Here is a 24,929-nt window from a genome sequence, read left to right as displayed (position 1 = left end):
TAATAAACAAATGAAAATATAATTTAAAGTGTCAAGATATTTCTATATGTCTATCTCCATGTTTTTAAAACATCTACATAATATAATAGCCAAAACATTTACCAAACTTTTTTGCTACTTTCTAATTTAATAAGTGAATTACAAATAATGCCAAATATAAAAATAAAGAAACAGCTCTTAATTTTATCATATAAATAAAAACAGAATTATATTTAATATGATTATAAGAATTATATTTAAAAATAAAAATATTTGAATATTAATTGAATTAGTGAAATTTATCTTATTTTGCCTTTCTTCATTTTATTTAATATTTATCTTATTTTCAAACTTCTTCCATACGTGTTCAGATCATGCCATACCAGCGGTGTGGTCGGGAACGGGGCTCCGGCAGGGTGTTGTGGGTCCGGAGGAAAGGCTGTGTGTGGGAGAGCCTGGCAGACTCTCGCTGGAGGACACGGAGTGATGCAGGCCGGAGGAGAAACTGCGGCTGCTGTGCATGACGGTGCTCTGTTTGGACAGCTTCTTCAGCATACTGCGCCTCCTGGAAGAACGCCAGACATTATTCAGGTTAAAGAAACATCAATGATGGATCTCCATCTCTTGCAAGTGACATCAAACCATATCTGCTAGGACATTAAATATTGTAAATACGGTTTAAAACAAACAATTCAATTTCAGTAATTTGCATCTAATTTGCGTTCACTGAATTGTATTATGTATGCAGAAGCGTTATTTATGGAATAATTTTTTCTGCACTCTGCGTATTGGGATTGGCCATTGAAAAAAAAAATATAATAATAATAATATTATGCAAAATGATATGGGAGCTTAAAAAACAAAAAATTCAAGAGTTCTTCTGACCGGTCCTGACTTTCCTTCCATTTGCTCCTCTTACAGCGGCGAGCCATCTTTCCTTTACAGCTGCGCTTGCGTGCCGGACCAATCTTTATCGACGTGTCCTCCAGTGCGATGGTCTGCAGGGCCACCTGGTTACCGCTCTGTGTATTGAGAGAACCAGAATGAATGCAAATGTAATCTGACATAATCTTTATTTTGTAGCAAACCATTTTATCGTTTAAAACTTCCTGATATTAAAAAACAAAACTTAGCAATAATGCAATTTGAACTACACAGAACAAAAGATACCTGCAATGGTTTGACTAGCATTAATTTTACTAGCTCAAATTAAATTGCAGATATTGTGAAAAAAATTCCAGATAGTAAAAATCTGTTTTAGAGTTTTACTGCAACTTTGACTACTTATTCTTCATAGAGCAGATATCTATTATGTAATAGACTAGTAAATACTCTTGTTTATTTATATTAGTATATGACTAATTCATTACTATTAGATACTATTTCATATTACCAATTCATTACTATTTTCATTACCATGTTGACATCTGTAATTACATCAGACTACCGTATTTTTCGGACTATAAGTCACACCTCAGTATAAGTCGCATCAGTCCAAAAATACGTCAAGATGAGGAAAAAAACATAAGTCGCACTGGACTAGAAGTCGCATTTATTTAGAACCAAGAGAAAACATTACCGTCTACAGGAACAATGAATAGCATAGAGCGCCCTCTCGTGGCTGTAGATGGTAATGTTTTCTCTTGGTTCATGTCAAATTAATTTTGATAAATAAGTCGCACCTGACTATAAGTCGCAGGACCAGCCAAACTATGAAAAAAAGTGCGACTTATAGTCCGGAAAATACGGTAGTAAAACGCTTAGTAAGAATGTATGACTATTTATGATATATAATTTATGTTCAAAGTAGCATAATTTTTATCAGTTTAAAATTGTAAAAAGTACTTTTTTTTTTTTGCATTTTATTTTTGTATTTAATACATTTATTTGTTAACGTCTGTGTCCACTTTCATTTTGTTGTTCCCTAAATTTTATAAAACCAATAAGCCAGTTGAGACTGTGACAACAACAACAACCCTTAGCCATGGTAAAAATCCCTGAAAAGATCAAAAAAGTTGTGTTTTCTGTGAAATCCTTCAAATGACAATTTATCTTTGGTCTAGTTCAGTGAATCCCAGCGTGCTTCAGTTCGAATACCTTCAAAAGCAGCTCCATCATCTCTGTGTGCACTAGACCCTGCACTGACTCTCCATTCACATGAGTGATCAGATCACCTGCTCGCAGTCCAGCCTCGTGGCCAGGGCTGCTCTCCTCCACACCCTGACAGAAAGAGCAAGAACAAGAGCGATCAGAATAACCAGCACCTGTAAAGCTCGGGGTCTGAGTGTAGGAGGGATACTCCGCTCACCGAGACCATGTGGTGTATGGTGTAGATGTCGCTGGTCCCCATGTACACACGAATGGTCTGCAGGGTGAAGCCGTATTTCTTCCCAGAGCTGTGGATGATGATGGGGGGGCGGAGCCTGCTGATGCTGAGTGACAGGTCTCGATTGGGGGAGGAGTCTCGGGATGATGGGTTGGAGGAAAACGATCGAGGGGAAATAGAGTGCGCTTGCAGGCTACCACCGCCATCATCTGGAGAAATGGGGAAAAAAATAAAAATAATATAGATGTAGGAACTTTTTTAGTTTTGGAATTCTGCCTTTATTAGGACAGGACAGTGTAGAGCAGTGTCGGGACACCCATAGCGCATTTATGTCATTATATGATTCCATCGATTATAAAAAAAAAACAGAAAAATAGCAGAAATGGCACACTCCACAGACAAGAATCCATGAATAGCTTTCGATTAGATCTGAAAGTAAATCATTTATAAGCCTACTCGAATACAGAAAATTTAGCGTTATCTTTTTAACAATGCTAACTGTTCATAGACACTTTAAAATAAAAGTTTTGATGTCCACATATTCAAGAAATCTCACTGGCTGTAGCATTTCTGTCATAAAGAAATGGTCAAATAATGTTTATTCAATATTAAACAAGGATTAGATTAGAGGTAATTGTCAGGTTGTTGGCACTTTCTGCAGGGATTTGATATAAAACAATGTATATAATTTATTATATTGTTTTATTAAATGTATTTGTGTGTATTTGAACACTTTTGTTCAATAAAACTTATATTCTATATATTTTATTTGATTACATATAAACACACACACATACATAAACACACACAGTATGTATTTTGGAAATATTTACATGTATATATTTATATTGATATAAATCTATTTAACATATAAACAAAATGTTTTCTGAAATGCTGGCTAAAAATAGATTACATTATGATGTATGATTTTCATGATGTCATTTGTAATCCGTAACAGACTACAATTTACAAGTAATCTGATCACTCTCTAGCTACGAGGAGAAGAGATATATTTTGCATGACTGCAGTGGTTACTGTGGGCTCTGACCTGGAGTGATGATGAGCGAGAGTGTAGACACTGATGCAGATTTGGGAACTTTTCGTCCTGGTGAGAGCCGATGTCTGTCAGGTGTCTCCAGCTGGTTTCCAAAGCTCTGAGGACTCCCTTGCTCCTTCGGCGATGAGTGTTTCGTTCCTGTGCTGTTGCTACGTAGTCTGATTCGTCGCAGTTTGGATACGACAACTTCAGCTGCAGAAAAAAGGTTTGCATCAAAACACTCCTCCACCCTTGTGAATGTAGCGTTCTTGTATAGTAAATGTGTGCCCTAGCCATGTTCAAATGAATGTCCACCTAAATACAAGTCTGTATAGATAAGCAAATATAGTGAGAGATTCTCTTTCAAAGGGAGGTTTTATAGAAAGGCAAAAAGAGAATAGGATGTAAGGGACCAACATGATAGAATCATGAGAGATCAGAAGCAAACCCTTTAACTCAAACTTCATGTGTATGGTAGAAAACATGCAATGTGCGAAAAAAGCATTAAAAACATACTAAAATTACAAAATTATATATAATAGGGCTACAAGATGGTGGTTAAACATTTAATCAATTATTTTGCTAAAAAATATAAACCACAGATGTTAATCATGATTGTCTTTTTTTCCTTTCATAGAATTTTTGCACTTTCACATAAGCATAAATCAAAACAGACCTCATAATATTGACGGTTTTTCAGCTTTTTCAATAATGTAGAGAGAGCGTGTGCACATGGTTGCCAGGTTGGGAAGATTACGTATAATCTCTGGGCAAAAAAGTATCCATTTATTATTTTTATGGGAGATTTAAACTGTTGAAATCTAAAATGAAAATGACAATTTTCAGGAAAAATAACGATTATGCTTAATAAATTGAGAGAAGCAGAAATCATGATCCACAGTTCAGCCCTAAAATATAATTCTAAAAACTATTTAATTTAATTAAACTCAATTAATTCCACTGTTACAGATATTTTTACTGAATGCTGAGGTCACGCATGACTCTTAACCAGAAGGATGCTTTGCATTTCCAGTCTCTGGTGTTTTTAGTCAAATTAACGTATATTCTGAGCTGATAATCTAATGTTAAACTTATTAAAGTGTTTTTAGAAAAAAGCACATAGCTCCATAGCACCATGACCATAAATGACCTCAAAGTTTAATGAGTGCGTGGATGAGACGAAGCTGCCGACGTTAGCCACATTAAAAACAGATGGGCACTATTTGAATCCGTAATGGTTGCGTTCATTGTTTACTCAGGAAAAAGGTCTATACTGACAAACGCTGGATGGATGCATGATGGATGTTCTCAAGTTGCTCACTGGCAGGTTCTGTGAAATTTGTGAAGGCCAATAAATTGATGAAATAAATCTCATAGAATGTGTCAGATTCTGAGGCTCAGCTTACCCTCGTCGTCTGTGGAGAGGGCGAATCGAGGCATGGCCTCCAGGCTGTGTGTGCTGCTCACCACTAGGGGGCTCACAGCTCGCTCAGGCTGAGAAGAGCTGGAGGAAGTGCGAGGGCGCAGACTGGAAGACATCAAACACACTTTCAGACTGCTGGAAAATAACATCTACTGTGACTGAGCCACAAACATCAAAACAATATACTAACATTATATACTACTGCTAATGCAATTCTAGATTGGGTATACCGTTTTGCAACCATAAGAAACATTTTCATTTAAAGTGAACCAAAAAAAGAAATACATTTTATATTTCTACATCTATATCTAACTATCTGTCTATATATGTGACTCTAGAGCACAAAACCATGTCTTAAGTCGCTGGGGTGTGTTTTTAGCAATAGCCAAAAAAACATTGTATGGGTCAAAATTATCACATTTTTTATTTTTTTTTAAATCATTAGGATTAAGTAAAGATCATGTTCCATGAAGATATTTTCTAAATTACATCAAAACTATATTTTTGATTAGTAATATGCATTACTAAGAATTAATTTGGACAACTTCAAAGTAGATTTTCTCAGTACCGCTATTTAGAATATTTTTTGCACCCTCAGATTCCAGATTTTCATATAGTTGTATCTCGGAAAAATATTGTCTGCTCCTAACAAACCATACACCAATGGAAAGATTGTTTATTCAGCTTTCAGATGATGCATAAATCTCAATTTAGAAAAGACTGTTTTTGTGGTCCAGGGTCACATATATACATATCACTTAGTTTAACTTGTACTAAAATGAAAAAATAAAAATAAATATGAATAAATAAATATGAATAAACAGACAAAACAACCAAATGTTAATAATTTTTACAAGTAAAAATGCAATTTGACCTAAGGTCATCTTAATTTGACTACTTAATTAAATTTTTATCATTGTCACATTTTTAACTAGTCTAAATTAAGTCGCAGAATTACTGAAAATAAAAATAAAATTTTTAGACAAAATTATATTTTAGATACCTGCTGTTAACTTATTAGTCAAAATTGCCTTCCACATAACTTTGGTTAAAATACCAGACATCTGTAATGCAATTTTTTGAAGTAATTCATACAGAAAATATCTTCAATGTTTAACTAGTGCATAATATAACATTTATTTTTAAAATAAAAATTACAAAATCCAATACTTTAGAAATAAAATGAAACCATAATTTAAAATATTAATTAAAATCTTCAATAGTACCAATAGGGATAATAAATGAAAACTGACTATAACATACACAACATATATAGTTTAGTTTTCTGTATTGTGTATAACATGTTCTATTCGATTGTAATGACATGTCAGTTTTTTGAGTGAACTGATTTCTTTATTCGTCTTTTCCTACCTTGCCCTCTGAGCCGAAAGCCTCTTGTCTCCAGTGGAGGCTTGCCGCTGGATCTCTCCATGTGAGTGAGTGTCCCTGCCGTCCTCCAGCTCTTCACTGTGACTGCGGTCAGAGGAGAAGCTCAGGTTGGATGGGGTGGCCAGGTGCTCGGTGCTGCTGTACACCTACAGAAATGTGCATAAGAAATATCAGAGAGAGAAAAAAAATATCAAAAAATTTAACTAAATTGTGACCCTGGAGCACAAAACCAAGTGTACATTTTTTCAAAATTGGGTTTTATACATAATTTGAAAGTTGAATAAATAAGCTTTCCATTGGCGTATGGTTTGTTATGATAAGACAATATTTGTCCAAGATCAAGACAAAGAAAATCTGGAATCTGACGGTAAAAAAAAAAAAAATATTGAGAAAATCACCTTTAAAGTTGTCCAAATGAAGTCTTTAGCCATGCATACTAATCAAAATGAAGTTTTGATATATTTATGGGAGGAAATTAACAACATATCTTCATGGAACATGATCTTTACTTAATATCCTAATGATTTTTGGCATAAAAGAAAACTATAATTTTGACCAATACAATCTATTTTTGAATTTTGCTACAAAAACACCCAAGCGACTTAAGACTGGTTTTGTGCTCCAGGGTCACAATTAAAAAAATCAAACTACAATTTAAAAAAAAAAAGTGCACAGACAGCTGAAGGACCCAACCTTGCTGAAACGATTTGACCAAGAGGAAAACCCTCGTATTTCTAGGGAAGACTCTTCATCATTAGTTTCATCATCTTCATCAGAGGCCAAATGATGGTAGCGTTCAGATCGAGCTGCATGGGGGGAAAAAAGAAACAAATAAAAAGGATTTAGGGAGTAATAGGCAAGTACAATGAAGACATAATAACAGCATCTCAGTGCACACGCCGCAAGAATGAGCTGACATTTCCAGAGTGCTTCGCTCCAGGCCTTTGTGAATCTCCTCCCTGTTCTGAATTAGTGAGACTCACTGTCAAAATAACTAGTGTCGTCTTCGGCCTCCAGCTGAGGGATGAACTCGGCTTTCTGACGCAGGAGTCCGTTCCAGTCCAGACCACTGAAGAACATGTGCTGCTTTACTTCTGGAGCCCCACCTACAAACACACGTGAATACATCAAATCTGAACACAGCTCACAGAAAACTCTTGAATGATTTTTGCAGTACATCTAATTTATCTAAACATTTATTTTGAACTTCAATTAGTCATTTCTTTTTACGAGGTAAAGCTAGTTTTTCATACAATATTAATTGTATTTTTCATGACCATTTTTGTCAATTTGCTGAAGCAAAAAAAAATTATTTTGAATCAGAGGAACAAAAACAATGCAACTTCATGAATTACATAAAATGTAAAAAAAATATTTTTTTCTAAAGATTCATACATTTACTAAATTAAAATAACGTAACATTTATAAAACTAAAAAATTTCAAAAAGGATATATATATATATATATATATATATATATATATATATATATATATATATATATATAATGAATTTATATATATTATGAATTTAATAAATTCATAATATATAAAATAAAAAAAATTAAAAAAATTACAAAATAAATGTATACTTATAAAAAAAATCTAAAATATAATTTACAATTGAAAAAAAATATTATAATATTATTTACAAAAATTCTAAATTAAAAACAGCTAGATAAATTTGTTGAAGTGCAGAACGATGTGTTTTATCAGCTTTGTTTCAATACATGCTCTTTTATTAAAAATACACTTATGAACCTTTGGAAAAAATAACGAGATAATTATACCTAGTTAACGTAATTACACTAAATAGGGTTTTTTAACAATTCCTATCGGCTACAAATGAATGTCGAAGCACCTCTTCCAAGCCTCTCCTGTGGGTTTTGGTTCAGTAATCGTGTGATCAAGTCCTGGGCGTCTACAGGAAGGGCATCGTCTCCATCTGGCCAGATAATCTCATCTGCATAAGGAACACAGTGCATCAAATCCTTTCATGGCATGGTTTCATTTTAAACCAGTTGGTAAAGCTTCCTGATCCTTTAATGGTATCTGTGTCCTGTTCATCTGAACTCACCACTCACAACCTGTCCAAAAAGCTCTTCCGGTGTGTCTCCGAAGAATGGCACACATCCCACCAGAAACTCGTACAGGATGACGCCCATGGCCCACCAATCGACAGGCTTCCCGTAGCCCTGCCGCAAGATCACTTCTGGAGCAATGTACTCCGGGGTGCCACAAACCTACAAATACAACATATAAAACAATGCAAAACGAAGACAGATTCTATATTAATATCAATAAAGTGTCTCGAAAATTAGCATAGATTGAGTATTAGTTCTTGCCCACCTGCTTATCGATAAACTCCCTAGTGTCTTTCTCAATGTGGCCCTCGTACAGATTAGTTGTCATGTTCATGAGGCCGATTTTGGAGAGCCCGAAGTCAGTGAGTTTAATATGTCCCATTGAGGTGATCAAGAGGCTGCGAAGGGTTAACAGAACTGGTTAACAACAGTTACACTGACATACGCTTGCATGAATGAAGTCTGCAGTTCTTTTCTCACTTGTCTGGTTTGAGATCTCTGTGCACAATGCCATAACTGTGGAGGTACTCCAGCGCTAGAACCGTCTCCGCAAAGTACATCCTGGTCATCTCCACAGGAAGTGGCCCCATGTTCTTAAGCAGAGTGGCACAGTCACCACCTGGAGATCACATCAGCCCAGACAGATTTATACAAGCTACATACATATACACATGTAAGCATTTGAGCAATGCTAACACTTTACTCAAAACCTTTATGTATAATGCATAATAAACTTATTTGTAATCTATGATGTAATGCATTATGTCTTTCCATAAATAATGGTAACCACAGTTAAAACGCATCATAATATTTGAAATTTTGCTTGTCATGTTTTAATGCATTACACTTTCTTAATGAATAGATGCACAGGTATTAAGAAAAACAGTAATATTGTGACATACTGCAATTAAAAACAATGCTTTTCTATTTTAATATACTTTAAAATATAATTTATTTCTGTGATGCAAAGCAGAATTTTCATCATCCATTTCTCCAGTCTTCAGTGTCACATGATTCTACAGAAATCAGTCTAATATGCTGATTTATTATCAATGTTGGAATATAATATTTTTTGGAAGCTTTTTCAAGATCCTTTGATGAATAAAAAATGAAAAATGACAGCATTTTATCTTTTCTAACAATATAAGCCTTTACTATCTCTTTTGATCATTTTAACACATGAATATATATATTTTCTAAAAAGTAATACTGCCCACAAACTTTTGAACAGTGATGTATATTGTTACAAGAGATTTCCATTTCTACCGACCATCCAGAGGAGCAGGACCTTAGTCACTGAACAAATTTAAATGTGTGTGTATATATATATATATATTCTTTTTGTGAGCTTTGACTGTTCATATGACAATATTCATTTAAAAGATCCGTTTACACGTTATATTTGAGTTCTGTTGCCTTAAAAGCTGGAATACACAACACAATTTAAAATCCAGATTTTTTATAACGTAAAGGCATCAAACACAGAAAAAAAAAAACTGTCCATAGACCCTTTTCACATGATGTCACACAACTTCCATTCTGACGTGAAACAGGGTTCTCTTACCTCCACCACACAGTTACCAAGTCCGAGTATTAAACGTGACTTTGGGCTTTTTATTTTGTAAAGTTGCGTGTACAAATCCAGGTCACCGGTGGTGGTTTTTTGGGCTTATATATATTTTAAAAAAATGGTTTGCTTCATAAGGAAATTTGACAAGCAACTTTGTTTCTTTATTTATGTTCGCTGTATTCTATTCTCCAATGCATTGAATGACACGGTCTCCTCACAGTTAATAGCCAACCAGTGCAATAATAAAAAGTGCTGCAGCGTAATTTGCCAAATATTCCTCCCCCGCATTGGAGAAAAATCATGTTCGAAAAGAAGGCACTTTACAAAAGAAATGCCTTTTCATTCAATATATTTATGTAGCTACTGCCAAAGACTAAGAGATTTTGATACTGCTTAATACAGCGCCTGTAGACTATATACACGAATAAAGTTCAACAAAACAAGCTTGTACTATTTAAATATCAATAAAATGGGGTCTATATTTTTCTGCTTTATTTTGATAAACATTACAGAATATAATTCCTAAATAAATAATAAATATATTAAGTTTACATAAAATGCTTTTACAGTGTAAATAAATATTTGTGTTTATTATAAACCGCACAGCAGTTGGTTTTTTTTTTTAGATATCACTCCAAATAGTCTCAAAATAAACAAAATACAAATGATCATATCACAATAATCATTCACAAAGAAAAAGAGTATACATGTAAAGTCAAATTAAACAGAGGAATTAAAGGCGGTTGACGACGGTCCTTCTGGCATTGTTTCAATATAAATATAAAGTGGTTTTATTCTTAAACTGGATAATATCAGGGTTCTTTTCAGAATGCTTGCATTTATGCATGCAAAACTTCCCTTAATATGAGAATATTTATATATTTTGTGTTCGTGTAATCTTTCCCATAGTAAATAAAATTTACTGCTGTACTCACTATTACAATCATCACAGCAACAAATTAAATAAATTAAATTATCCAGGGGATGACATAAACCGAAATAACAAATGAAATGGTTTTAAGTATATATTTCCAAATCAAATTATATTATAAATCTGAAAGCAATCTAACGTTGCTACAGTTGCTGCAAGCTAGCCTCCAAACCATCGGATGCAGAATATCATTCACAAAAGAACTCGGCTATAAGATGTGGAGGAAATCTTATCTTCATATGAAACATTAAGATTATTATTAGTATTATTAGCTCCACTGTACTAAAGAGTGTTCTTTATGAGTTTTCGATGAGCTGAGAGACAACAGGAAACCTGGTGTGTGTGTGTGTGTGTGTGTGCGCAAGATAAGTGTGAGACAGAAATGTTATTTTAGTTTCTTACGACATCCTGGCTTCTTAGAAAATTATTTGCATTAAATTCTCAGAAACTCATCTGGATGTTTGCCTCTTGGTCACACTCTGCAGTCACCTAGGATGTCTGTTGAACTTTTCTTGCAAGAAAATAAATATTCAGAAGACTTTTTCCTAAGAAGTCTCCGGTGTAAAGGTATAACAGAAGTAGAGATACATTGAGGATCACACATTACCAGACTTAAAGTCCTTCCGATCACAACAAAGTCAAAACATGTTTGATATCCTGTGACCGGATGGAATCAAAGTCAGAGTCGTAGAAACAAGATTTTCAATGGAACCCGTTAACTAAAATCTACAGACTCGCTCTGACTTTCATTAACTTTTAACCGTGGCTTAAAAATGTTGTGTAGCGTAGCCCTTACCTTCCACGTACTCCATGACCATGCACAGATGTCTGCGGGTCTCGAAGGAGCAGAACATGCTGACCACAAAGGGATTCTCTGCAAACGTCAGGATATCTCGCTCCACAAACACCTGCTGGATCTGGTTCCGCAGAATCAGGTTTTGTCGGTTGATCTTTTTCATGGCAAACCGTTGCCGAGTTTCTTTATGCCTCACCAGATACACAGCCCTGCAGGAGAAATGGAGAACATAGCAGTAGGATGCTTGGGTAATGTTCTGGGAGCTTCCTGACCTTGAAGACACAGAGCACTGATTCTTGAGAGATTGAATAAAACAGCTACACAATTTAGTTTTCACTAATTTAGTTATTAAAAGGATAGTTCACCCAAAAATGAAAATTCTATCACAATTTGCACAATTCCTTAAGCTATTATTCCAGAAGTTATTATGAAGAGTGTGGTAACCAAACAGTTTCTGCTCGCCATTGATTTACATAGTAGTTTTTTTTACCCAAAACAATGGTAGTCAATGGGAACCTGTAACTGTAAGATTACAAACATTCTTCAAAATATCTTCTTTTTTTCAGAAAGAAGATATTCATATAGGTTTGGAACAACAGGAGGGTGAGTAAATGAGGACATTTTTTTTATTTTTGGGAGAACTATCCCTTTTAATTGCCAACATTTCCTAATCAGAAGAAACTAATCAGAAGATCACTAGAATCTTCTTAACACAAATGTACTACATTGACTTTCAGAATTATGACATTGCATTTTCAGACATAAACCCATCTACCCCCAGACTGTAACTCAATATTTTCCTTTACATATTCTAAGAAACTGTGCTAAAAAAATGTTTAATTATTAGCTACTTTGCCTCAGTTTAACTTTTCTTCACCAGCTACTGCCAACATTTTTTATTATTTCCACAAAATAATCATGACCCCATAATATTCTGTTGAATGAATATCTTAATATGCATTATGCCAATGTTTTATAGCTTCATGCATTTTTTTTTAATCAACACTTGATTGAGTAATACTCTCGTAAGTGGCGGCGGAGACTGACCTGAAGTGAAGAAATTGTTGAATAAAGTTGTAATTTTTGTTTTCTTTGCACACAAAAAAGGTATTCTCATGCTTTATAAATTTACAGTTGAACCACTGATGTCAAATGGACCATTTTAAAAATGTCTTTACTAAGTTTCTGGGCCTTGAACGTGGTAGTTTCACTGCGGTCTACGTAGGTTCAGAAAGCTCTCGGATTTCATCAAAAATATCTTTATTTGTGTTCCAAAGATAAACAAAGGTCTCATGAGTTTGGAACGACATGAGGTTGAGTAATTAATGACAGATTTTGCATCTTTGGGAGACCTATCATTTTAAGTAGGTCCTGTTGGCAGCTAGCAAAACCAGAAAAAGAAACTGCCTTTGTGATTGTAATAATAAACCATCCTCCAGTTCAGGAGCCTGTTTTGTCGGGATTTAAAAGCTATAGTAAGCTAGAAGGATTAATAAAGCTGGGTTTTCATTCAAATCATGTTTTGCCCTTATGCCTTTCTATAGTAATCACTTTTTTACCTGTAGTCATGATGTGATTTGCTTACCCATAAGCCCCATTGCTGATGAGTTTAATAGTCTCAAAATCACTCTCCTGTGGTTTTCTTCGTAGTGGTGTGGGTAAAGATTTATTCTGCTGTAAGCAACAGGAGATGTATCGTTAGCGACGTCTTACGAAACCTAACAAGGCTATTTAATGCTTCAGCTCTTTTTGAGGTGCATTTACCTCCGTGGATTCTTCCGAATCGACCGTGAGTGTGGGGCCAGAGTCATACTGCTCCTCGAGCTGAACCACTTCTGTCAAAAGAGATGAAGGACACAACAACATGAGCCTGAGAGAAACTGACATGCTTTCAAAACAAAACCACCACAAGATAATCGCACCATCAAGGGGATCTCGGTTGAGTCCTAGCTGGCTGATTATGTAGCGGGGAATATCGGTTTTGATGCCTTGGCCGACTTTGGCGTGACCTTCTGCGGCCTGCAGAAGATGGTAAAACTCCTCAGGGTCAAACTCCTAGGGAAGTGAAAATCAGGAGCACAGTTTTGGGAATGTCAAGAGCGTTAGGAATATTCACCGTGGATCAGTGGAGTGCAGAATCTCACCAGACACTCCAGCAGTCGTGCGGGTCGTGAGATGATGATGAGGATCTTCTTCACCAGCTGGGTGATTACTGAAACCTCCTCACTCTCGGAGCGCTCCAGAGCCTAAGCGAGACAAACACAGTCTGTTACAGGGATACCGCATGTCTTAATCTACTGAAATAGTTTTGAGTCGTGTGTGTGATATGTATAAAATCGTTACGATCACATGAACTACCAACGTCAGTTGCATTGCTTCAATGCTATTCATAAACCCTTGTCTCTGGCCTCATGGGATAGTAAAGTGCCCTTCGATTGTGCATTTCAGTTTGCCATCAGAAGTAGTAGGTCAACTGCATACTTTTTGCATTCTGTTCTTCAAATAATATATATATATATATATATATATATATATATATATGAATTGAGATGTACTATACTCTTGGCATACAGTTTTTTTTGCATTCTATTTAGTACAAAGTGTATAATTTTCAACAAAGCGATATTTAGTGATGCAATGTAATTTCGGTAAACGCAAATATTTGAAATTCAACTCACTAACCAAAAAAACTAGCACTTATATTTCGCAAAAAAAGGAAAACGGAATTATATTATATAGCATATAAAGTGTAGAGTTATTTTTTTCCCTATCTTGCTAAAAAGATATGGACACTGAATGGCTTTCCTGAGGTAAATATTACGTTTTTAGCTCACAGCAAAATTTTTAGCTTTTAGATAATTTTTATAATATTCATATTTTTAACAACAATAAGGGGGATGAATTTAGAGTTGCAGCATCTTGTTCTTCTGCAGTTTTAATGGCAGGTGGCAAACCAGGGTAAAAGCTTTTATTTCTGCCACCTACTGGACTGGATGACACATGTGGGAAAATAGAGGTTTGCATGATTTGACTTAAAAATGATTAAACATTCCAGATTACAGCTTTAAACTACATAAACTATTGACAGAATTTGTAATTTTGGGGAGAGCGGTCCTTTTACATAAAAACAGTGATATTGTTAAATATTATTGCAATTAAAAAGAACTGTTTTCTATTTTAATATATTTTAAAATGTATTTGTACATGTAATCAGCAAAATGTATTGCTGCTCAAGAAACACTTAATATTATTATCAATGTAGAAAAAAGTTGTGCGGTTTCATATTTTCTATGCAAACTGTAAAACATTTTTCAGGATTCTTTGATAAAGTTCAAAAGAACACCATTTATTACATTATTAACATCATTAAAGTCTTTGCTGTCACTTTTGATCAATTTAATGCAACCTTTTCTTAAATTTCTCTTTTTAAAAAACCATTGAATTAAAAGAGTCAGAGAGAGGGTGGAAAATAATTCAGCAGCATACTGTGCACTGATCATTAGATACACAGAAGATGACTGTATCCGTTCTGAACACTGGACAGTATTTGGCGAAGTGACTGGAATGTTATTTCTTGCTTGTTCAAGGGAATCTGTGGCTTGTGGGGTGTGGAAGTGGGAAGAAATGAGCCACTTGTGCAACAGTATCAAATCCTTTCTAGGCACTCATGTGAATTTTAAATCAACTCTGTGTACACACAGTATCTGGATTTTAGATGCAATAGATGGCAAAATATGAAGGCTGTGAAAGACATATTCAAATATCATAAACACAAGCATCTGTAAAAGAATGCATAAAAACATTTTTAATCTATCTTGAGCTGCTGTCTCCTCACGTAAGGAGAAAAGCAGAGTAAACAAAGGACGACGCTCGGTCAGACGAAAAACTAAAATTACTGAACTTTTATGCATTTGATGAAGCAGAGCAAATTGAGGGAGACATGCGATCAAATCAGCATTAAAGATGTGATAAGATGTGTGACTCATGTTTCGCAGAAAGTCAAATGCCACTGCAAGAGGGGTTTGAGGGAAACAAGGATGATTCGAACTCGGCACGAACCGTCACATCAAAACAATTAACCATTTCCTTTTTTAGCCCTGTAGCCAGCGAGTCTCTTTCCGTCATAAGATTGCAGCACAGACTCGACTGTGACTTGTGCCCTTGCAGCACAGAGCTTTATAATGATGCCCAGCTTCAGGCTGTCCTTACTGTTCACATGCGGAAATTCAACATCTAATTATGATCAAGGATGGGATTCCATTTGCGACATTTCATGATAATTCATGAAACCGATAATAAACAGTTCAATATGATGACAAATTAGTATAATAAATTATTTTGTTATTAACTACAGTGGTGTCTAATTAGTATGTAAACAAATTTTTTCCACATTTTAAAACAAAAAAATACAAATTTAATCAATGATAACAATTTTATGCTAACTTTATTTTAAATTCTTTATTAAAAGTTAAAACTGATTCTGCACCATACTGAAAATATAAATGCATTTGTTTCTGGAAGGATCTGAAATGTGCTGCGATTTCTAATTTCAAAGTTATTTATATTATAAAACTAAATGTCAAGAACACAGATTACTAAAATGTCTGCTGAATAAGAGCTAAATGAGCCCAAATTTATTTGTGCAGTGCCTTTTACACCAGTAGTTTAACTTTTGCTTTACATAAATTAGTTTAAGCTTGACATTTATAAAATAATAAGTAGTTTACAAGGAATTCCACTGTAATTTGTTTGTTTTATACTTTTACTTTTCATTTCTGTCTGTTCCATTAAATTTAAATGTATAATTTTTGTAAACATTTTAATGTTTAATAATGTTGAACGTTTAATATTTTATGTGACTTATACACCGACGCAGCTTCTGTGTTTTTTTTCCTTTCTCAAAAAAGTCAAAAAACATCAATCAAACACTGATACTCAAAGACCTTCACTACAAACCACCAAAATAAACGTTTTATTTAACTTAAAGCAATTATTACAGAAATATATCACGGTTTTATTCTAAAATGGACTTAAAAAAAATACTACCACTTTTATTTTTAGGGAGTATCATACAATCATTCATGTTTTTATTTACACAGTTCTGTTGTGCAACATCTTATTTGACAAAAACACAGAAATATGAATTTTGTTAAAAATGAATTTTTGATTACATTATGAAAGATTATTAAAATAGATTGTTTTATTAATATATTTCATTTTTTAATAATGCATTTCTATTAAATCATTAAACACAGAAATCAGAAAAAAAATCAAATGGAAACGCAGAATTTAGAAAAATAAAATTGATTTCATGGCTAGGAGTTTAATAGTGAAAAGTTTACATTCAATCTCAAGGTCTAACAAACGTGGAAAGTATTTCCTTCCCTATTAATGGTAAAAAAAAAAAAAATTGCAATATTGTATGATATGCTAAAAATACTGTAATAATATTTATGGGCCATATCAACCAGCCCTATGTGTAACATTAAATTCAACCTGCGCTTTATAAATCAGCAACAGCAATAGTTTTAAGCATAATGCCAGTGAAATTAAAGCTGCAAAGACTATGCAATCCCAGAAAGGAGCAGAGATTGACAGTAACAGCACAGAGCGGACTGATGTAACCACAAACCAACACAAAACTACAGGATTTGACCAATCAATCACAACAGCTTGATCGAACAGTTAGAGCTGTTAAACTGCAGCATCAGGGCACCGCTGACTAAGGGAAGTGGGAAACACTTTAATAGCCTCATCTATGAGCACGACATCCACCGCACAGCAGAGATCTGACAGCGCGCTCAGTCTTGCCTGGGGTTGTCTGAACATTACATACAGGGTGGGCGTAAGGGTTGCTATGGAAACTAACACCCTGTAGTTGCAAAGATGAGCGTGGAGCTTGAACGGGGAGATCTAGATTTCGAATCAAACCCTCTGCTGCAGGGTACGCACACATTTATACAATAAACGATGTGCAATTACACACACGCAAATGCTCACGTGTATGCAAATGTACATGCATGCAGCTAGAGGATGCTCTTTTTTTTGCTGGGTGTAAAACAAATCTGAAAGTATTTATAGAGTAAAAACACCTTGGGGGATGAGGTGGATTTCACACTTGTTAGGGGAAATGGTCACAGTTTCTTTAGAGAAGCCTGCATTCCTGCTTAACCACAACCACCATCTCAGACCACCTGTTGGCTTTGGCATAATCAGAAAAGGACAGCATCACCAAGCTGACATTGGCTAAAGCAGCAGAAAATGGTTGTTCATGCATACGACAAGGACTCAGCCAAAGTCAAGCTAGATTTAAAATGGTGCACAGACATAAAAAATGTTTTTACGAAGTCGTAAATGAAACAAAGATTGGAGTCTGGAGTATGTTTTACTAGAGTCTTCATTCAATTTGTTATTTACCATTTCTTTGATTATTTGCGACATTTACCGGCAATTTCTAGGTTAAACGTTTTTCGAAGTAAATGTTATTGCACACATAGTTTGAAATTTTTGCATGTTAAAAAATAATATGACATCACATTATGTTAATCACGTTTACACACTAAAATACATAAAAAAATAATAATAATTGGATCGGGTTTGATTTATTATATATTTTTTAAAATCTACAGCAAGCATATTACAGCAAATGATTTGACAATTCGTAGCCACCGTACCAGCTAACGACAAAACCTAGAATGGCGTCTGACAAATTTATACACTTTGTCTCGCAGCACAAAGCACTGTCCTTGCACACGGTTTTCACAAAAAATGGTGGTCTTTTTAATTTGTGGCTCCATTTTCGCAAGCATCAAAACTGAGCCACTGACATCCTGAAGTAAAGTCTGAATCACCCGTAATAATCCCACAGCTCCTTAATAGAAGGTGGAAGTCCTTCTCTATATCTCAGGATTGGATGGACCCAATACTCCTCTTTCTTTTACTCTTTTTAAGTAGAAAGAAGACAACAAAATCATCCTCCCTGCTAGAAGACTCCATTTTGTATCATTTTATGATTTTTTTTTTGCAACGGATTAATTAATATGCATTGGACTCAGTATACAATGTTTCTGTGTGTGATAATGTTTTAAGGTTTGATGTAGACGGAAAAAAAAATTCAGATGAAAATATCGTTGCACAAGGACCTTAAAACCTAAACCAATTTTTTTCAGTGCATACATTTAGTATTCTTTAACTGACTGACTAGTGCTAGACGATAATGGTTAAACAGATAATCATTTTACTTAAAATATAACCATGATTACTAAATTATTTTTTTTTTTACATTTCATCAGTATTCTTGCACAATTTTTGAATGTAGCCACTGTGTCACTGTAACATTTCTTTTTTAGTTTTTATGTACATGGGTCGCCGGTATGCAGGTGCCACATGTTGGAGCCTGTGCGCTTCCCACCAGGCCACTTCTCCAACATCAACAAAGTCTCACATACAAACAATTGCCTGGATTCACTGAACTGGAAAGAGATTTTCAGAAATTCCCGCCTCACCTCATGCAGCATTTTTTCCAGTTTATCCTGTAGCTCTATGAAGTACAGAGATGTGATCAGGCCCTTCTGAGATTTATCCAGACAGTCCCTGGCCAACTCCACCAACTGGTGCTGGATAAATCCCAAGACGCCATCTCCCAGCGGAAGGGTGCTGTCTGGAGAAAACTGCCTGATGACTTCCAGCAAATGCTCCTCCATCTGAGCGGTGGCCTGCACAGCAGAGAGAACATTAGGCATCTCAGATTTGTAGAGTAGAAACTGGAAACAACCTGTTGGCGATACATACCTTTGGAAAGCGTTCCTTATAGACATGATTCATCATTATAATTTCATTATCAAAGGAGCTGCCAGTTCGTCCAGGGCTAAAACAAGGAGAACAACAGACGATAAATAATGATCCACTGGACTGAAAAAACTCAGGATGCACTCAGCCAAAATCCCAACCCAATTGAGTTTTTCCAATTTTTTTGTTCAATCATGAACGTTTAAACGATGGCTGTAAACTTTTTCATGACAATTCAAGCATACATTAAATAATTAAGACAACAGGTTCTGTAAAAATATAATGAATCTTCTGTAATATAATGCAATATACATTATAATGTTCGTTAATGTTTTTTTCTTGTTAAAAATAGTAATAAAGAGAAAGATATGAATGGTTGCTGCTTGAACAAAGACACTACAGCAATCTGTCACACCACATTAAGGAGTGCCATTTTTTTTTATTTTCTGATAAATATTTGTGGTATTTCATATTAAATATTAGCACAAACCTTATAGTGATAACAGATGCTACAAATTAAGTTTTCAGTAGTGATGTTCATGCATCAACAGAAAACAGCACAGATTAAAGATGGCTCTTGAGATTTAAGAATCCATATCAGTATCGATTAAAAACAAGAAATCGGTTTTGTTAATAGCATTCGCAAAGCATTTGTGTCACAAAATAGACACTGGCTCCATAAAAATGTGTCATCAGAGAAATGCTAATTAAACGTCCCTGTCCCTTTTAATGATTTTGCCACTTCAAAACTATTCTGACTCAAAACCAAAAAATGGCTGTTTTGGAAGAAAATATGCCATTGCATCACTAATGAAAACTGCCAGTATGTTCATTGTTGGTTAAATACTTTACTGACAAATATACCCACTATCCTCTACTTTCAAAAACCAAATGAGCAGAGGTTTGTTTGTGCAAGCACCCTCTTTGAAGCATGATGCATTGTGGGTGGACATCTAAACCTCTGAATCCTGCAGAGATGTGGGGTAAAGGTGAGGTGTTGCACTGCAGTCTGTAGACTCGCTCAGAATGGGTGTCATAAACAAAAAAAACCCTAATCAAATTTCAGTTTCTACTTTAGACTCTACCTCTTGCATAATAATTGGCCAGATGCAAATTTCAAACCCCAGTGTTCAATTATACCATAGTGAAAACTGTCTCTTCTCGGACTCAGACTCAAGGGAGGTTCTCTTGCAAAACAAAAAAGCTCTTTTTGTTTCGTTTTAATGGGGAAAGCCTGGATATTCCTATTAGTCAGGAGTCCACTCATCTGACAACAAGTCTGGCAACAAACAGCACTGAAAGAGATTGTTCACTCAACAATGACAAATCTGCCATGATTTACTCATCCTCACATCATTTCAAACCCATACGACTTTCTGGTTGTTTCTGGTTGATGCAGTTACAATGAATGGGGGATTAAAAAAAATCAAAAAAGGGTAAAAAAGCACCACAGAAATATAAAAAAGTGCACTTTAAAAGGGACATTTCACCCAAAAAATAAAATGCTGTCATCGTTCACTCAACCTCAGGCTTTTCTACATTTTCATGAATTTCTTTCTTCTGCTAAAACCCAAAATAAAACCCACTTTTTTTTTTTTTTTTGTACGTATTGTAGAATATGGAAGTCTATGGGGATCAACTGTTACCAGCATTCTTTAAAAGATCTTCTTTTCTGTTCAACAGAAGAAAGAAACTCATACAGGTTTGGAACAACTTGAGGGTGAGTAAATAATACAATTTAAATTTTGGGGTATACTTTCCCTTTAAAAAATATGTATTCCAAGTTTTCAGAAGTCACACAATAGCTTTGCATTATGGACAAATCATAATTCAAATTGAGTAAAAAAAGTTGAACCAAATCAGTGCAACTTTTTAATCGACAAAAAACAAACAAAAAAACAAGATGAATAGGCTGGGTGTTAAAATTTCTAAATATCTTCTTAAATTTCGAATGTTTTTTACAAAAAAAAGTTCTTGTTAATTGGAAATCCATAGAAAAGAACACGAAAGTATTTACATTACGCAAAAAAGATCATATGGGTTTGGAACAATGCAAATAATGAGAGAAATCTTCCTTTAATGTTACATATAAAATAAAGTGACTATATACATTACAGCTGTAACCCTGGGTAAACTCGGGTTAATTAAGTCTTTACATTAGTTCTAGTGTGATTAATCGGGTGAAGTTCATTACTGTGTTTATTTTAAGAGTGGTCATCTATATTTATAACCACCTGTATGCAAATATGGGTAATTCAAATCATTGGTTTTGATTAGTTTGAAAATGTAATGATCCTACCCACTTAACTGGTTGGTGTATTCTGATTAGGTAATTTCCTTTTTTAAGGGGAGAACCACTGAGATAGTCAATGCATATATAATAAACTCCAAATCAAGTCAAGAAATGATTAAATCCTAATAGTCATATTAATGAAATGGAAACAAAGACATCCTATGTTGCGATTAATGGGTGCATGTGTGTTTTTGTTTACCTAAGGCTACGTGACCGGGGTCGTATAAACGGGGAGGGCCGGCCATCTTCATCAGTCATGCTCTCCGAACTTCTGAAGTGTCTGAACAGAAAATGAAGCTCGTCCTGTGTGGGTTGGTATGGAAGCTGGTGCAGTCGTTCTTGAGATGAGGAAGATGACTGCAAAGCAACCAACAAACATATAAATCCATCACAAACACATGGCCACAACGAACATAAAACATCCTTCCAAATCAGGAACATTTCCACCTGCTTTGCTCTTTTACTATTAAAATGATTTAATTGACAATTCTGTCATTTTTTTTATGCATCCTCTTGTTATTCCAAACCAAATTTTCATTCAATGGAACATACAAGATTTAATTGTAGATAAACGAGAGACACGTACAGAGACGGTTGAGCTGGGAGGGTTGGTCCCATAACCTGAGGATGGAAGTGAAGCCAGAGACCACCGTCTCCCTTCCGCTCTGCCGAGAGAAAAGAAAGAGTAATTCTGGACAGAGAATGATATTCAATCACAAACTTAACGTCAGCCCACAACAACTATTATTTATAGACTATATGAAATATATATTTTTTCCCCTGCTAATATAATCCCAAACTAACATCACTCAAAATATGCATCTTTACCACCGCTAATACTAAGTCACCTTGAGAGTTCCTCAATTAACAGCTTCTGACATGCACTTTCAAATAAAAAGAAAGCTAAATTTGCATTCAGAGGCTGGCAGAAATGGTATCTCGCACACTATTATTATTATTTTTTGCAATATCAGCGTTAAAGCCTATATTTATGGCAAAAACATTGGGAATTGTTTTTAAAAATGGTGAAGCAAAGCATCAAGGCAAAAAATAAATACACAAAATAACAGAAAGTTTATGAAGAGTACACAGAGTCCCAAAAATAGTGAAGTTGATTGAGGTTCGGCTGTGTCATTGTGTGAAAAAGAGATTGGCTACCTGTCAGCTCGAGCCAGGTGGCTGAGAAGAAATAAACAGGGATGAAGAGAGAGAAAATAGGCGACACGCTTAGTGAGCTCTATTTAGAAAGATTCATAAGAATAAATGAGTCAACAGTGCATCCTGTCACTTAGGCGATCCTGACACTTAGGTAATTAACAATTTGGTAAATACTGAAGAATATCCAGAATGCTGGTCTGTCATGTGTCTAATGAACGAGAAAAACATGATAAAGAGCGTTTGTTTACCTGCGGGCGAAAGGGAAGTTGAGAGAGCAAATAGCAGTGGACACATTTCGTGGGCTGTCCAGAGGGCTGCTGGCAGCTGGAAGGGGAACAAGAGGAAATTTCAACAGAGCACACAGTGTTACGTAAGCTAGAGGATTTAATATATGTCAGATGACCTCAGATGTTTCACAAATCACACACTTTAGGACATTTATCTCCTTTCAGAACAATAATATGTGCCTAATTCAATGTCTTTGGAGTTTAAAACTGACGTGTGCAAGCAACTTTGTTAGAGCAGCCAGACATGGCTAGGTGTTTTTCTGTTCCAGGGAAACCTGTTTGAAAACAGTCATTATTTGCACCAAAATAACACACAGATGTAAAATGTAAAAAACAAGTCGATGAGCTATAGTTAATGAATTTAGTTAAAGAGATAGTTAACCCCAAAATGAAAATAAATGACTCACCCTCACGTCTTTCCGAACCTGTTAGACCTTTGTTCGTTTTCGTAACACAAATTAAGATATTTTGGATGAAATCCGAGAGCTTTCTGATCCTCCATAGACAGCAACGCAACCACACACATTCAAGGTCCATTTTAATGATGTCCTCACTTCCTTTCTGGGCTTTAAATGTGGTAGTTGTGTTGCGGTCTATGCAGGGTCAGAAAGCTCTTGGATTTCAACAGCCGAATCACAAGCAAATGGTTCAGAAGATTGATACAGTTCAAGAAACTCATTCAGAAGATTCAACAACTCATTCAGCTGATTTGATGATAAATTATTCTGATGATTAGATCTGTGATCAAATCATACAGTTTAATCATGATTCTTCATTCTGTTACTGATTCATATCTCAAGTTAAAGTCACTATTCAAATGGTTAAATCACTGTAGAGGAAGATTACCATTGCAAGATGGTTTAAGTGTCTGTCTTTTCCTCAAACAATCCTATAGCAGGATATGGAAAGGTATATGATTGACTTCCATTGTGCTTTTTATGTAGTCAACAGATATCGCTACTGACAAACGTCTGTGTGAAGACTCTTCAAAAGACTCTTCTCGTTTTGTGTTCTGCAGAAATAATATCAGCATACGGGTTCGGCTTTTTCACATTTTTTTGAGTGATGACGTAAACCCTTTGAAGCAGTTTGGCACGAGGAGGTGAGGATTGGACAGGGTTATGTTACGGCAGGTACATCAACCTCTCAACAGTCACAGGCCAACACAATGTCAGCTGTCCTAGAGTGGGTGTCATGTGACGGCGAGTATTACCTGTGTGTGCGGACAGAGGTGAAAGAGGGCGGGTGGGCGACGGTGTTCCAACACCAAGGCTCTTTCTATTACTGCTGCGACAGCTGCAACACACAAACAAGAGGAGAGGGATTATTAAAAACCTTTCAACATAATCCAGCCCAGCCTTTAGGGTCGACACCAAAGTTAACACAGAAAGTGACAAAGGATTTAATGATCAGCACGCTCTCGATAGTGTTACAATAACGTGGCTTTTGTGATTCAAGAATAATCCTATGAGTAATTCTGCAAAATCTGCAGGCTCTGGCCATCATATGCGGTGTCCTTCACACAGCTGTCATTTGCATTGAGAGACTCAAGTTGTGCATGTTATTTATCACTTGCTGCTCACCAATCACCTCTTTCAGAGTCATGCATTGCACTTTCATCTCTAGCTGGTCTGCAGCTACAGATGTCTATCAGTGCATAGAGATATGTCACTATGCCAACATCAACAGTTCAAAAAAAGCTTTAGACAAAGCCATGCAACCCTAATATACTGCGTCATTTTTTACAGTGGTAAACAGCACACTGTTTTGAGACGCAACTATAGCATTAACTTAAAATCCACAGTGCGATTACATAAATCGACCAAGAATTACCCACGTGACGTGTCAAAAGTTGACACATTAGAAAGTTT

At 35.3% G+C, this 24,929-nt stretch overlaps 1 protein-coding gene across 6 annotated transcripts in view; it reads right to left on the bottom strand.

Moving 5' to 3' along the window:
* The window catches only part of LOC127968382 (microtubule-associated serine/threonine-protein kinase 3), a 37,324-nt gene that overhangs the window by 3,975 nt on the left and 8,420 nt on the right, over positions 1-24,929 (bottom strand). For 2 of the 6 annotated variants that reach the window (XM_052569559.1, XM_052569564.1), the window contains 25 exons: positions 24,272-24,354; positions 23,020-23,095; positions 22,772-22,792; positions 22,200-22,278; positions 21,813-21,970; positions 19,324-19,399; positions 19,038-19,247; positions 13,677-13,778; positions 13,455-13,587; positions 13,297-13,367; positions 13,118-13,206; positions 11,533-11,741; positions 8,716-8,854; positions 8,501-8,633; positions 8,229-8,394; positions 8,013-8,114; positions 7,137-7,259; positions 6,847-6,959; positions 6,136-6,299; positions 4,748-4,869; positions 3,354-3,554; positions 2,288-2,514; positions 2,077-2,199; positions 865-1,001; positions 363-544 (listed from right to left, as the gene is read on the bottom strand). In XM_052569559.1, the coding sequence (XP_052425519.1) occupies positions 363-544; positions 865-1,001; positions 2,077-2,199; positions 2,288-2,514; positions 3,354-3,554; positions 4,748-4,869; positions 6,136-6,299; positions 6,847-6,959; positions 7,137-7,259; positions 8,013-8,114; positions 8,229-8,394; positions 8,501-8,633; positions 8,716-8,854; positions 11,533-11,741; positions 13,118-13,206; positions 13,297-13,367; positions 13,455-13,587; positions 13,677-13,778; positions 19,038-19,247; positions 19,324-19,399; positions 21,813-21,970; positions 22,200-22,278; positions 22,772-22,792; positions 23,020-23,095; positions 24,272-24,354 (3,239 nt within the window). The remainder of the gene's footprint in view (positions 1-362; positions 545-864; positions 1,002-2,076; positions 2,200-2,287; positions 2,515-3,353; positions 3,555-4,747; positions 4,870-6,135; positions 6,300-6,846; positions 6,960-7,136; positions 7,260-8,012; positions 8,115-8,228; positions 8,395-8,500; positions 8,634-8,715; positions 8,855-11,532; positions 11,742-13,117; positions 13,207-13,296; positions 13,368-13,454; positions 13,588-13,676; positions 13,779-19,037; positions 19,248-19,323; positions 19,400-21,812; positions 21,971-22,199; positions 22,279-22,771; positions 22,793-23,019; positions 23,096-24,271; positions 24,355-24,929) is intronic. The other 4 variants (XM_052569561.1, XM_052569565.1, XM_052569560.1 and 1 more) reach the window with 3 other exon arrangements.

The sequence above is a fragment of the Carassius gibelio genome, chromosome B11 (assembly GCF_023724105.1).
Source record: "Carassius gibelio isolate Cgi1373 ecotype wild population from Czech Republic chromosome B11, carGib1.2-hapl.c, whole genome shotgun sequence".
NCBI lineage: Eukaryota > Metazoa > Chordata > Actinopteri > Cypriniformes > Cyprinidae > Carassius > Carassius gibelio.
Note: the sequence above shows the minus strand (reverse complement) of the source record. Positions and strands in the feature narration are given on the sequence as shown.